Source organism: Rousettus aegyptiacus, unplaced genomic scaffold, assembly GCF_014176215.1.
Source record: "Rousettus aegyptiacus isolate mRouAeg1 unplaced genomic scaffold, mRouAeg1.p scaffold_m13_p_3, whole genome shotgun sequence".
Lineage (NCBI taxonomy): Eukaryota > Metazoa > Chordata > Mammalia > Chiroptera > Pteropodidae > Rousettus > Rousettus aegyptiacus.
The window spans coordinates 122442710-122458965 of NW_023416306.1; the positions used below are offsets into that span (position 1 = coordinate 122442710).

The 16256-nt window shown below is 31.2% G+C and overlaps 1 protein-coding gene across 4 annotated transcripts in view; it reads right to left on the minus strand.

Moving 5' to 3' along the window:
- The window catches only part of DMXL2 (Dmx like 2), a 108707-nt gene that overhangs the window by 57496 nt on the left and 34955 nt on the right, over nt 1-16256 (minus strand). For all 4 annotated transcript variants that reach the window (XM_016162670.2, XM_016162673.2, XM_016162672.2 and 1 more), the window contains exons 7-12: nt 10085-10263; nt 8302-8485; nt 5571-5745; nt 2110-2349; nt 1376-1647; nt 49-745 (exon numbers count right to left, since the gene is read on the minus strand). In XM_016162670.2, the coding sequence (XP_016018156.2) occupies nt 49-745; nt 1376-1647; nt 2110-2349; nt 5571-5745; nt 8302-8485; nt 10085-10263 (1747 nt within the window). The remainder of the gene's footprint in view (nt 1-48; nt 746-1375; nt 1648-2109; nt 2350-5570; nt 5746-8301; nt 8486-10084; nt 10264-16256) is intronic.

Genomic DNA, 16256 nt, shown 5'->3' on the forward strand with positions numbered 1-16256 from the left:
ATAATAGTTTAAAGTTTTATTAAGTTCACCATTAAAATGAATACTTACCAAGACAATAGCTGGGAATTAGAGTTGGAAGCCAGGCTACATTAGAGAAGGCTGAAGTATATAAAGAGTTAATGCGAGCCAATTCTGATACTCCTCCAGTGTATGACAAAGGTCCTATTGGGTCTACACGCCATAGAATAAGTTCACTGTAGATTGCATTTGGGTCATGAAATGTACGTGTGGCTGCATTTCTAAGAGGTTGTTTCAAGGAACCTTTTAAATGTTTTACAGGATCCATTAATCTACTTAATTTATTGTCTGGGTCCCACTGATGATCTGATTCAGGAGTCAACAAAGCATTATGATGAGATGATGTCAATAACAGTGGTAAAACTGAATGACATGCCAGGTCATTGAGGTGAAATCTATGACCACAATATCTAAATTTGTGAGATACAGTTAGAACAGTAGTAAAGGCAGACTTATCTGCAAAAGTAACTGCCCACTGATTTAAGGAACCATCTATGTGTTTAGAGACCATCATTACTGTGGGAGCTAGAATGTTCATATTTGTACTATGTGATCTATAGTGTGACTGTGATCTGTGAGGACTGCCTACAGCTGTCATATCTTCTTGTAACAGAGTGGGGTGAGAATCTTTCGTAGCATTTATACAGGCATACATCATGATATTTTTACTAAGAGAGCTTGCATCACCAGAAGGAAATGCAACAGGAATCCGAGAAGAAAAAGAAACCTGAAAAACACAATTATATGATTCAGGGTAAGTAGTCTGCCACCTCTCAAAAAGTCTTCCAAGAATACTTCCATTTTCAAAATGCCAAATTTCAGCTTCCTAGCAAAAAGTATCATTTTCAAACTTTTATGACCTAATCCCTTTCCTATATTAATGCAATATACTGCTATTTGTAGCCTAAGAGAAGACTAAAGAAAAAAAAGTTTCAAATACTTTGCCTGTATGTATAAATGACCACAACCACAAATCTAAAGTTCAAAAACAAAACAGATAAAGGTAGCTGGATTTAGTTAATAAAACAGGGGGCTCATCCTGAATCACATGTTTAGGTTAGTTTCTTAGGTTTCTTCAAAATATTGTGAAAAATATCAACGCATCTATATTAGAATATTCAGTATACATTTCAAAGTCAAATTCATTTTACTCAAATTCAGATTTGTAAAAGTTGTGGTTAATACTTATTCTTTGGTTGCAAGAATAAGTATTTTCTTCTCATGATCAAGAAAATTGCTCATCAAAAACAAAATCTTTGAGTAATTCTGAACACCTGCTAAATCTGCACAGCATCTGTTTCCTTTTTTATGTATATATATAAAGTATTGTAATAATAACTGTATCAATAAAATATACCTGGACTTGTCTAAATATTCCAGGATTATATTCATCCAAATACTTTATGTGCCACACTAGAAAGGTACCATCTACAGGATGAATAGTAAAAAGCATATCGGGATTCTTATTCCATTCAGTTAGGAGCATTTCAATCTTCCGATCAAGCAGAACAGTAGGTAATGGCATTGATACACTAGGTCGTGAATAAGTTCTAGGACTTCCCTCTCGTTCTCCATCTTCATGTTCTGATGATCCTGTACCTGCCTCAGATTCTCTGTCCAGGGATAACTCTGAATCAGAAAATAAACTTATCAATACATACAAATTTATTAGTATATGCTAATAATACTATAAAAATTCATTTATGTACTAGACTAGAAATAAATAGCATACCACCTTTACAAACTATAAATCCCTTTTCCAATTTATGGTCAGGAAAAAAAAAAGAAGGACTATTTTCTGGTCTGAACTGAAAATTACTACTATATTTCTTACTTTTAGATAAAATCAAAATTTCGTTCACACTATCATCATTATTACTATTAGCAAAACCTGTTCCCCAAAAGAGGCTACGGCTTCCAAAGTAACACATTACTCAAACTAGTATGTTACCAGAAAGCATATAGTAAATACTTGTGGAATGAATAGAAAAGTCAAAAGGAGAGCGAGCAGGAAGAAAGGGTTACAAACTAAAAACAGCACCACAAAAACGTGTGACCTTGGAAAATAAAATCTGAGCACAGCATACTAACCATGGTCTAGTTTCATATGTAAACCTCTCTCTCTTTCCTCCTGTGAATGCTCCTCATCTTCTCTATCTGCATCATCACTTTCATGATCTACTTGCTTTTCAGAAAGTTTTCGTAATTGCTGCATAAATATTTCAGTAGATGATGTAAAATGAAATTCCTTATTGTTTAACCAATGAACTACAAAGCCCCCATTTCCATCATCAACATTAAATACAGTGCCAACCAAGACACTTGGAATATCTGTGAAAACAAAAAAGATTTCAATATGAATTATTAATGTCTAAAATTATTATAGTGCTTATAAAGACCAATTCTAAACTTACACAGAAAAAGTGCTAAACAAGTCAACAGAACTCTAGCAAGATTTGTAAAAACTTCAATTGAATTTAATGATAAATGTAAATATAAAGAACTAATGGCACAGACTTATATGGAATTAAGTTACTAATTTAAAAACCAAATACACCGAATGCATAAACCTTTATTGAATTCTGGTTTGGGACAGAAAGCTAAACACAAAAAACTATAAAAGACATTTCTGAAATATCCAGAGAAATTTAAATATTAACTTAATATTAAGATTTTATGGAATTAATTCTAATTTTCTTAAGTATCATAATGATATAGTGATTATGTGATTAATTTCCTTAATTTAGATAGTTGCTAAAATATGTAAGGGTGATGTGTAATCTACTTTAAAAAGATTAGAAAAAATTTACACACCCACATATATGTGTATGTGTATACAGAGAGAAAATAAAGCAACTGTGGTAAAATGATAGCAATTGTTGAATCAAAGTGGAGGAACTGAGTATTCATAGTACTAATCTTCCAACTTTTCTGAATATTTGAAACTTTCCTGAAAAGTTAGGAAAATATAATAATGAGAAAGAATGCAGGAAGGGAGGCAAACTTCTAAGTATAAATGGTTTTCTTCATTTGGGGTAATTGAAATTCATGATACAGACTAGTTCACGTAAAATAGGACAACTCAAAAAATTCATATCCTTAATTCCAATTTATATTCTAATCTATTCAACATACAAAACAAAAACAAAAAAAAAACCAAAACAACAACAACAAAAAAAGAAAACATTGTCCACTGTAAACAGAAGTAACAGTTTAAGGATAAAATACACCGAACATTCTAGTAGTATTCTATTAATAAATATCAGTGTTAAATAAAATTCCGAGGTGTTCCTTCTAACTCCTGAATGACAACTGTGATTTTCTGATAAAATGAAACAAATCAAATAAAACAGGACTTGTAAATAAACAATCCCATAAAAAAAGTACATCCCATATGTACTTATGTAGTATTTTTGCTAAAATTGTTTAACTTAAACCTTATCATGAATATTCAGCCTATAAGATATTCTAAAAGATAACTGAGATAACTTTTTTCAGATTGAGAGACTATTTTTGACAACTCAGAAACACACAGACTATTCTAGAGATCAGGAGTTTAAAGAGAAATGACCATCGAATGCATCAAAAAAATCTATACTTTAATATGAACTATATATTAGATGATATTATTTCATCCATGTTCCTTGCATGTGATAACAGTAATATGGTTAGGAAGTTATTTCCTCTTTTTATTAGAATATATGTTGAAATATTTACATAATGTCATAAAATATTTACGGAATGAAGGACAATGTCAGTGACAATGTTCCTTTCAAATGGCTCAGCCAAAAATAAGGGAGGAGAGAACAAAGATATATTTACATGGGCAGAAGAGGGAGAAAAAACTAGATAAGATGTTAACTGGCAAATCTGGATAAAGGGTATATGAATTTTCATTGCACTATGCTTTCAGATTTACTGTACATTCAAAATATTTTCCTAAAAAAAAAAAAAAGGCAGAGAAGAGGAAGAATGCTACAATACAAAATTATTTGCATTTAGCAATCAATATGGTGAACCTAAATGTATTTATATACAGTATCTACAAATGCATGATGTTAAATATTGTTTTAAAAAATAACCAATCCAGTCCATAAGACTCAAATGATATGACAGAACACCTATTTATAGGGAACAATTCTATGATCCTATTCCATTTGATTAGAATAGTGTATATAATTAAAAAACCAAGCTTTCTAACATGTGTTGAATTTACCACATACTATCACTAAGTGCATTTTGTCTGAACTTAGATCTTCATAACAGTCAATAACTCAAGGTTCTTTTAAGTTTAAATATTTATAAAAATCTAAAATCACCCATATTTTTAAAACATGTTAATATTATAAAGACAACTGTAGAATACAATTAAGATTTTAGATCAGAAAGGATAATATAAACGAAATAATATTTAATCAGCTAGCACAGGACTGTTCAACAGAAATATAATGCAAACCACAAATGCGAGGCACATAATTAATTTTTATTTCAGTAGTCACACTGTAAAATGTAAAAAGAAACAGGTGAACTTAAGTTTAATATATCTTAATGGCTCTAACATATTTGAAATATTATCATTTCAGCATGTTACCAATATTAAATAAAATTATTGAGATCTTATATTCTTTTTTTGATATGAAGTCTTAGAAATCCAGTGTTTATTTTGCAGCATATCTCAATTTGGACTAGCCACATTTCAAGTGCTCAAATGTGGCTAGTGACTACTATATTGGACAGCACATTTCTAGAGCTACTGCTACAACAGGGGAAGAATCCTAAATAAAGACCATCCTTCTGGAACTGTATTTACTAAATACTGTCTTTTTATAAACAAACTTTTAAAAATAAAGTCTTCAGCACTCTGAAGCAAAAGACTTCCATTTCAATAGAACATGATTATAACTCTATATAACTATAGTTCTACCAGCAACGCAATTTGAAACTAATAGGCCTTCTCATGTTTTTTTATGCAGAAAGAAAATAATGCTCTTAATGCTTTCAAATAAATATGCTTTTGCCAACATTGAACCTACTTCAAATTACTTCTCAACCACATGGAAGAAAAAGAGCAAAAAGAAAATATCAAGGTTAGGGGAAAAAAATACATCTTTTTTCTACATTAGGACAAGAAAAGTTAATGGGAGTAGAAAACGAGATATGCTGAAATATAAGAAAAACTATACAAAACTATACATTTAGATAAAGCTATAAAGACAATGTGAGAAGAAAGAGTAACAGTAAAAGTATAAAAGGAGAGAAATCACACTAATTAAGCAGACTGCTACCACTTGTGTTCCCAGGTTCAACTAAAGCTCAGTTTACCAAGAAGCCTTGCTATATTCTAGGCAAAGGTGCTCAAAAATATTTGAAGTTATTCACCGAGAATCACATAGTCTATATTTAAGAAATAGTACCTTGTATTATATTCCTATTTCAATCAAGAAGCATTTTAAAACATGGAATATTAACATAAAATAAAGAACAGGTTATAAAAGTAGTCCCACTTTTTTACTTATTTTATTTTAGCATATTTATAAGAAAGAAAACTTTACCTGTGGCAGGATTGATGCTCGCTGCAATATGAAAATGGCACAGAGCATTTGCATGGTGGGAAATGTGTCTTTGAACTTCATGTGTTGCCACCTGGTCAGGCATCAATTCAGTGTGAGTTACAAGAACAGACGATCTCCTTTGTCCCTTTCTTAAATTTTTCAAATGGTGTATTGTCTAAAATAAAAAAATAATAATAATTGCTAAATCCAACTCTGTTAAGTCTAATAAGTGTTCATCAAAGTACTTTTGATTATTGAGGATTTTATGATTTTATCTCTGTAAAACCTGATCATTTTAAAGGAAAGTCTTTTAACTACAGTGTAACAATTCTGAATATATTCTCCATACTTCTTCCATATTTCATAGTTCGAAGCAGAAATAGATGCTCAAAAATCTTAATATTATCTACGGAAACCTCTATTCAGATTAGGAGTTCAAAGTCTAGTTCTTTCAGGATATCCCAGTACTGAGATGAAACTCTCTAGTCATAAGAGGGGAAAAATTCCTGAATCTTTCTACCAGAAAGAATATTTCTCCTTCAAATTCTTACTTAGAACAGTCAGCATAAATTTTAATATATGATCCTTATTATAGAAAAGAGGGTACAAAAATATATAACAAGGGGAACCTACTTAGACAAGGGTAGCAAAAGACGACATAAAAGTGTTAACCAATGTTATTTGTTTAAATTGAGTTATGTCTGTACGATAAAAATTCTCCACCAGCATACTCGATCATCTGAACTATTTTGATATAGTTCTGTCATTCTTGGTATGATTTTCTTTCTCCACACCATAACCCTGTCTCACAGTATTCCTTTATTCTGTCACTTAACTTACCCCCCAATACCATGCTTTCTAATAATTTTCTATCTGTTCCTTTGTCCCTCACATTTAGCCAAACAAAAAATAGCATCTTCTCAATTCTTCCTCCATTAAAGTAACACATCTGGTCCTTCCTTTCAATTTCCACAGCCCTCATGATTTTTCATATGGAAAACAGTATCAGTTCTATGGTGTGTCCTCTGCCTCTGGTTTCCCTACTATGGAGTTGCTCATTTCTTTGATAACAGGTTTAAGATGGTTAGTAAAGACTCTTATTCCAAAATGCTTATTATTTACACTTGATCTTTGACATTTATCATGAGTTCTAATTAGATTGGCATGCCTGGTATAATACTAGCTGGTTATTTTCTCGAAGGAACAAAATGTATCATTTAAGTATATGTAAAATTGTACAGGCGTTGCCATTAGGAATTTCAGAGGAAAGGATGTCAGAAAGCAAAAGAGCTAATGGGTCAGACAACTACTTTTTTTCTATTAAAAACAATTTTAACATTATTAATTAATAACATTATTAAAGTACAGTAAAAACCTGTCAAATCACTGGTTATGTATGTTTACTTACAATTTTGCTTTTATTTTATATAGCAGTTAGTAATTCAATTTAAAAACATGTGAAAAGCAATATATTAGGTATCATGGAGGATAAAAAAGAAGTCTAAAAGCAGTTCTCCAAAAGCACATATGTAATTTGAAAATAAAATATATAACATAATTACATATAAACGATTGTAACTATGTAGTAAATTAAGTGTTTTGTTCCACTAAATTTCAATCAATATCAAAACAAAATATAATTTTAACTATTCTGACTTGTTTTTAATTTCATTTATGCTTTAAATATTGAGGAAAAAAATATATAACTGGTGTCCAATCACAGCTAGTTTCAGAGCAAGCCTAGTTTATATAAAACTTTAAAAGACAACTCCTTAGCCAAATCAAAAAAATATTTCTGCTTCCTGAAACAGCAAAGCCATTTTGTCTACGTAACCATTAGATTGTTAATGGAAATGTACAAGGTAAAAGTATAATTAGCAATCTAATGTTTATAATACATTAAGTATAAAAAGCAAGTTATAAAACTACTTTAAAATACAATCTCAATCTTGTAAATAAAGAAAAATATATACATAACTGGAATAGTTGGACTATAAATTTCCTATTTTTCTTTTTCCTAATCTAATTTTAGAATAAGTATACAATCCTTGTTTACTAAAAACCGTCACACAAAAAATGATGAAAATTAGGCATCTAGGTTTATTAAAATAAATTTCTGGTAATTTTTAATAATGTGTTTATCTCATTTTAGTCCCTAATCATAATGTACACAACAGTTTATACTATATTATAAACAATCTAATTTGTTAGAAAGCACTTTTATTTCATATATAGTGCATTTAAAAATCAGAATAATTATTTCGCTTTTAAAATATTAAACCACAGAAATTATAAAGCAATTATTTAAGTTTACTTGCATCTAATATCTTAATATCTTTATTCTTAAGGACCAAAATAGTCATTTTCAATTAGAACAATAAAAGTCAAATTTAATCCTAATGAAACAAAAGCAAAATATTTTTAATTACAATTAACTTCAAGGAAATATAAAACCTTTACAAAACTGCTTACTCCTACAGATTTTCACATCTGACATGCAAAATGAAAGAACTAAAAGTACATTATTAACCTAGACTACTTGTCTGAGATCATTACTATCTGTATTTGGCTTCTAAGTGGCATAAAATGAGTAATCTAATAAGCAAAGTGCGAGTTCTTTGCTATTGATTTTATCATTACATGTACATGTGCACTATCTGCATCTTAGTTTATGAATTCTCACCAGACACATGTCTTCAAAATTCAACTACCACCTTAAATAATATAGTACCTCAAGAGCATGTTGTATTCTGTCTTTGTGTCTTCCAGCATGAGTAAGGTTGCTGGCAATGCTGGAAGTGGTAGTCTCACAAATTTGCTCACCCAAAAGACAGTCTTCTGGTAATAAGGTTTCTGCCCAGAGGCGGCAGACACCATCTTGGCATGAAGTTAATAACACATTACAAACAGAACCTCTAATGACAAAGAGAAACAAACAAAAAGTTACTATGACTATCAACACCATCAATTAAAGGCTATTAATATTTGGTTCTTCACATATAAAGATAACATTAGTGCAAAACTAACAGTATAACCTATGTTATTTTTCCAGTAATGGTAATGGATTACACTATTTCATAATCAAATACCATGTACTACTGCAAAGGAAGAGGTTGGATATAGGGCTCCAATCAGTTATCATAAAATAGGAACAACCACTGTCCCTGACATTTACCTTAATTCATTAAAATCACATTTTGAAAAGCTAAGCTAAACTAAACTATAGAATGCTTTCAACCACTTTAGAAATTATATTGTATGAAAAAGGAGTGGTCGAAGAGCTTGAAATCATACATAGTACTGCTGTGAACATCTTAAAAATTAGGAAGCAGTCTTAACAAAGGAAGAGAAATTAATGCCAGATTACACATGTGCTGTTTGAAAACTAGGCTCTGGAGAAATATTAGTATCTTCTAAACAAAACAAACTAAACAAAAGAAAACCTAACTACTGCAAATTACAGAATGACTATAATAAGAGATCATTAAAAGTAATTAAACTATGTGGCTTATGGTAGTAACTGCACCTTCATATAATCTAAATAGTTACAAACAGGTAAACAAATGAGCATCTTCATAATAAAATGGTAAGAAAAATAAAATTTCAAACTATAATGAAAATTTCAATTTTCATTAAGTTAAAACAAGCAAACATGTCACTGCATCAAGCGGCTGAACTGACAACTACTCATTATGAAAGAAAAATCATTCTCCCTTTTAAAAAATGCTTACAATGAATTTAACTTGGTCAAAGGTGGAGAGTTTTGCAAATCTTTTCAATAAATGCCAATAACTTAAGAATAAATATTTTATTCCAAAAATGTATAAATTCCCCACGTTATCATTTACTGAGCACCTCTATAATGTGTGCTGTATTTCCCATCAAGTGTAAACAGTTCTAAGATATATTTAGCAGATGAAGTAACCCTCTCTCAAGAATGAATACAGATTTCTAAGCACACTCTTTTAGAATTGTATAATACAGGAATCATTTGCATGACCTGTTTTGTAGTTTATTTAATCTTGTAAATATTTTCAAAATATGCTGTAAAAATTTATAACAATAATCCTTTGATAAGGTGTTAATAGCCCTAAGAAAAACCTGGCCACTTTATTGACTATATATCACATGCTTTCCCACCATATGTATTACTGACAGTTTATTAGTATTTTATTTCCCCTCAATGGTGTGTTTTCCTTTTACTTGCAAACATTTCCTTCCTAGAATCTTCTACTACTGCTGCTACTGCTAACAATACCGGCTAGCGCCGTCTGAGCACACACAATGTGCAAAGACCTATACTAAGCATTCATATGCACTAACACATTCTAGTCTCATAATGGATCCCTCATTTTACAGAGAAAAACTGAGGCATAGAGTGTCTAAGAAATTTAATCAAAAGCTCATGAAGCTAGTAACTACAGCAGGATCTGAACTCAGGCAGTTGAAACCAGAGCCTATTTTTATAAACATGTAAATATACAAACTAAGGTCATGTGATACATTTCTCTAACCTGGGCATATACTTGCTAGTTTTACGCCATGAAAAACCTGTAACAGTTCGAGGATGTGCCAGGTAAACAAAGGAAAACTGGGTGGACGCCTGTCTCCTTTTCATTTCATGATGATCCTGAGGTATAATCGAAGACTTCCATCCAGTCATAGGATACCACACTTTCAAAAGACAATCATCCTGCAAAAATATATAGGTCAATATAAAATAATTTGTATATACACAATTAGATGTTTAAGTGGTTTGAAGAAGCTTTCAAAATTAAGCTAGACATAAAAAAACTATTGTTGACCTATAAATAGTATAAAACTAAATCTAACATGATTTACATTACTCTAAAGAATTCTGTTCCTGAAAAATATATGGACCACCTGCTCAGTATAAATCTTCTCTGCATAGTGGTGATTTTCAAATAGAGGCTAATGCCAAATTTTGCCATTTAAATATACATGGGTAACTGTAGAGAAAAAGTCTGAAACCCGATGTTAGACCCCTGGATAAGATCAAAGATAAGAAAGATGCTATGTTATCAGTCATTGTTATCATCCTTTCCTTCTTGAAGAGATCTGTAAGGGTGAAACAAACCCTCTTTAAATATGAATTGTTTCTTATTCTAAGTCAGGCATCAGAAAATTTTTCCTGTAAGGAGCCAGAGAGTATAAGTTAGGTTTTGTGGACCACACAGTCTCTGACAAAGTTTCTTCTTGATTTTCGTTACACTCTTTAAAAAATGTAAAAACCATTCTTAGTTCATTGGCTACAGTTGTCTGATTCCTAAACGATAAGAGGGCATTTAGGTAGTTGTCAAGAACCACCTCTATGCTCACCTAAGATATTTACAGGTATAACAACAGGTACTAACTTAGTCATTTTATTTAGTTGTAATGATTTTGTTAGAGGCCTATATAATTGTATCTTATTTAACAGAAACTATCTTTAATGCTTTATCTTCAATGGTGAAAAGCGCATGAAGGGAAAAAAATATTTTCATATAAAAATCTCAATCTGTAAGAAACAATAAAATTATGTATTCCTGAAAAGTATGTATAAGTCTAAATATTTGTATCTGGACTAGACAAGCACTTCTGTTTTTTTTCCTTCTTGGTACTCATTCTCAATTTATACTGCATAATGTATGTTTCCAATAACGTTTCATTTATTTGGATATTAAATCTTTTTAAGTGCTTATTCTGAGACAACCACTTAACAATGAATGTACTAGTTGCTTTCCTCCAAGTACCTTCTTCACCTTAGCATCATTTTCACCTAACCAAATTTACTGCACAATCTATGGCCGTGATTTCAGATTATGTACCATAAAGACCCTTGACGTACCTCAGAGCCCTGCAGGAGTCATAAAGAATAAGCAGAGAGCTCCACAAGTAGGCAGCATTCTAGCCCCTTCTACCATTCCCACCAGCTTTCCTCTCAAAGAAGCCCCACTTTCATCTGTTACTGGTTAAAACTCTAAAGCTACACAAAAGTAAATCAGAAATCATTAACAGAAAGATAGCTAGAAAATTTCCATATATTTGGAAACTAAATAAAATACTTAAATTACAAGGGAAATTTTAAAATATGTTGAACTGAATGAAATTTAAAGCAAAACATAAAAATTTGGGGGTTTCAGCTACATTAGTGCTCAAAAGGAAATATATAGCTTTAAGTTCTACCTGAAGTAGCAAGTAAAAGAGCAAAGTGAACGCACAGGAAGTAAATGTAAGAAAGAATGAAAATCAATGAAATAAAATACAAAAATGTAGAGAAATCAATAAATTAAAAAACTATTTTTGAAAAATCAATAACAGTGATAATCTATCTAGAATGATCAGAAATATTTAGAGAAAAAACACAAATTACCACTATATCGAGACATGACTATAGATCCTACAAATAGTAAAATAATAATGAGAGAATGTTATAAATAATTTCATCACAATAAATTCAACAATTTATGTTAAACAAGTTCCTTGAAAGACAATTTCAAAAACTGACAAAGGAATAAAAAGAAAAACTAAATAGCTCTACATCTATTAAAGATGTTGAATTCACAATCTGAGATCTTCTCATTAAAAAAACAACTACAACTAAAACCCAAGCCCAAATGGTTTTACTGATGAATTTTACCAAACATTTAAGGAATAAATAGCATTGATCCTTCATGATTTCAGAAAATTGAGGAAAGGGGCTAATTGTATAAGACCAGTACAAAACCAGACAAAGACATAAGAAAACTATAAATAAATACCTTTCATGACTAGAGATTCTAACATTTTTAATAAATTATTAGCAAACTTAATCCAGCAGTATATGTTTAAAAAATTGTGACCAAGTGGAATTTATTCCAGCAAAGCAAAGTGGGCTTAACATTTGAAAAATAAATCATTGTAATCTGCCATATCAACAGAATGAAAAAGAAAACCCATATAACTATCTCAATATAGTTGACACGACATGGGGGTAAGGGACGTCGACATTCATCTCCTACAGTCAAAAATCCATGTATAACTTTTGACTCCCCAGAAACTTCAGTTATTCCTTGGTATCCCTGGAGAACTGGTTCCAGGCCCCCCCCCTTCCCGCAAAGATACCAAAGTTCATGGATGTTCAAGCTCTTTATATAAAATAGTGTAAATCAATGCATACTCAGTCTACAGCATCCAGATTCCCAATCGCAGGTCAAAAATATACTATTTTCAATCTGTGATTGGTTGAATCCACAGGTGTGAAACCAGAAGATACAGAAGGCTGACTGCATATTTATTGAAAAAAATCTGTGTACAAATGGACCTGTGCAGTTCAAATCCTGCTGTTCAAAGGTCAACTGTATATGACAAAAGTAAACATTAATTCATGGAGTTGTGGGAGTGGGGGGAGATGCCAGCAACCTAGGAATAGAAGGGAACATCCACAATTTCCTCAAGTACATTTACAATAAACCTACAATTCATATATAATTGTGAAAGACTGAACAATACAAGGATGTCTGCCCCCATAAATTCTATTCAACGTTGTCCTAGAGGTCCTAGACTTGCAACAACGTGGACAAGGGGGAAAAAAATAAAAGGCGTATAAATTAGAAAGGAAGAAATAAAATTGTCTTTATTCATAAATTCCTAAGGAATCCACCAAAAAAGCTTAAACTTATAGGCAAGATCCTAAGACTAAACATCAAAATTCAAATATTAATTCTATTTCTCTATGTTAGCAAGAAATGGAAATGTAATTTTTTTAAATACATTTTACATTAGGAAGACAAACAACAAATTTTATGTCCAAGACATGTACACTGAGAACTACAGAACACTGCTAAGAGAAAGAAGACCAAATGCTACTAATGTCAATTCTTCCCAAACTGATCTATAAAGATTCAATGTAAGCACAATCAAAAATTATAGCACGCTTTCTTGTATAAAATGACAGGCTTATTCTAAAATTTGTGTGTAAATCAAAGGATTGATACTACCAAAACCATTTGTAAAGAACAAAGAGGAATACACTATCGAACTTCAAAACTTACTATAAACCTACAATAATTAAGACGGTATATTATTAGTAAAAGGAATATGTGTATGTATATATACATATATATGTATATGTGTGTGTGTATATCTCAATAAAAACAAAATAGGCCAGATCCACACACACATGAAAAATTGATGTTCAACAAAGCTGAAGATAATTCAATGGAGAATGACACCTTTTCAAAAAACTTGCCACTGTAATACCTAGATATCTACTTGGAAAAAAATTAATTTCAAATCAAATACAAAAAACTATATTATACAAACAGCCAATAAGCACATGCTTAAGGTCATTAGATGTCAGAAAATTCATATTAAAACCACAACAAGACACCACTACACAACCATTATTACAATGGCTAATATTAAAAATGCTTATGATACCAAATGTTGGCAAGAAAGTGGAACAACTGAAATTATTCAAATGCTGGTGGTATAACTTTAGAAAGAGTTTGGCACTTTCTTGTAAAGTACCATATGACCACCAATTCCACTCCTAGGTTATTTTTTACCTGTGAAAAATGAAAACAAATGTATACATACAGACTTGCTAATAAATAGTCACAATAGCTTTATTCATTTTAGCCTAAAATCCCAACAACCCAAATATCCATCAATAGGTAAATGGATAAACAAATCTTGACATATCCAAATAATGAAATCCAACTCAGCAATAAAGAGAACTACTGATGGAGACAACATGGATGGATCTCAAAAACATTAAAGTACAAAGAGCCAGACACAAAAGAGTATATACTATACAATTTCACTTATGTGAAACTCTAGGGAAGACAAATCAAATCAATAGTGAGAGAAAAGAGCAGCCATTATCTGGTACTAGGAAAGGGAGTGAGGATTAATTGAACAGCAAAAAAAAACCTTCTAAGTGATGGAAATGTCCCATAACTTGATGGTGGTAGTGATTATGTGGGTCTATAAATCTGTCGAAACTTACTGAACATTTAAAAATATACATTTTAATTTGTTAATTATACCACAATAAAGTTAATTATAAAAAGGAAAAAGGACAAGATTTATGCACGAGGATTTCATTTTTGATAGCAATAGAAAAAAATTAGAACCTTAATGATCGTTAGTTGTCTAGTTATATTAAATTCATTCATATAATGGGAAATTACATCATCTTTAAAAAGAATACAGATCAATGTAAATTGACACAGCAATGTGTCTATGATATATTGAGGAAATCAGCTTTAAGGACATGATCTCATTGGAATATGTGTGTACACACATACACACTTCTGTGTGGTTTACAAAGGTTATCAGAAAGCCTGAAATAACGCATATTAAATAGAAAACGGTGGCCACTTTGGCAGGGGGTTGGGAGGGTGGATAGGGCTTTTGGGCAGAGAATTTTCACTTCCTCTGCATGTTATTTCTGATAAACATATTTTTTTTTAAAGTAAAGATATTTTCACTTTTAAAAGGGTGGGAAAAGGTTGATAAGCCAATCCTTAAATACCCAAAACACTGAACTGAAGAACAGAGACGCATCCTCAAGAGAAGTTTCAAAGAATATTCTGCAGTCTTCTCTTTCCCCTCCTACCGAAATCACCCTCCTCAAAAATTGTTCTCATCCCAGCCCTTAGAAAGCCCAGTGTTTTTACTCAAAAGGTAAATCCTCTATCAGAAATGTTTTTGGTGAAAACAATATTTTAAATCACTTTCAAATTTTTACAAAGTATCAAATTGTTAAAGTGTTCAGCTATAACCCTTATGAATATAAACAGAATCTAATTAAATACCTAGCAAGCAAACTCCCCAAAATAATTCTTGACCTGAAGTTTTAATCAGATATTCTTGTGGAGATAAAAGGTTATTTTAATAAGTAAGACTTTAAACTCAGATGAAGTTAAAACTTTTTTTTAGATTTTTACTCGAACATCTGTAAACTGCCCCAGATTTAAATTACCTGTAAAGAAAGTTAAAATACTCTTAAGCGCAAGAAAAATTTAATTACCACACTTATAAAAAACAGATCTTACCACTAAAAGTGCTCAGTGAACTGTGATATTAAAAATCCTGAAGTAACTGGATTTGAATCCCACAACACCTGAACTGAAATCCTGTCATGTGCAGCTGAGGCGGTGGAAAATGCCTTCTAGTGGTAAATCACAGTTACCATCTGTTTCATCCATCAGAAAAACTTGACTCATTAACAGAAGCAGAACAGATTGTGGGGGGAAAAGTGCCAACATTACAAAGTTAGTTTCCATTCTTTTGATCATGAAGATCTTAATTATATGTGCTATCTTATCAAAAATGTGAGGAAATAAGCTTTTTATATCCATGACACATTTTATTAACTTCCAAAGGATCTTCACTAGTAAGGAATTCTTATCTTTCCATATAATTACAAAACACTTAGCTCTTAGGAGAATTGAATATAAGAAGCTTAAGTAAACATGACTAATACAACGGAAAAACACTCAATAATCAACTGCTAAGGTTGTATGCAATAAAAACTCAAAGAAAGAAGATACTATTAGGCATTATGGAGTATACAAACAGAACTGCCTTTGAAGTACTTAAAATCTAGTTTCCCCATTTGAGAGAATGTACTTTTTAGTCTCAGTGCTTATTTTTGTTTGAAGCACAAAGGCATCTTTCAGATTAAGGATGGAAGCT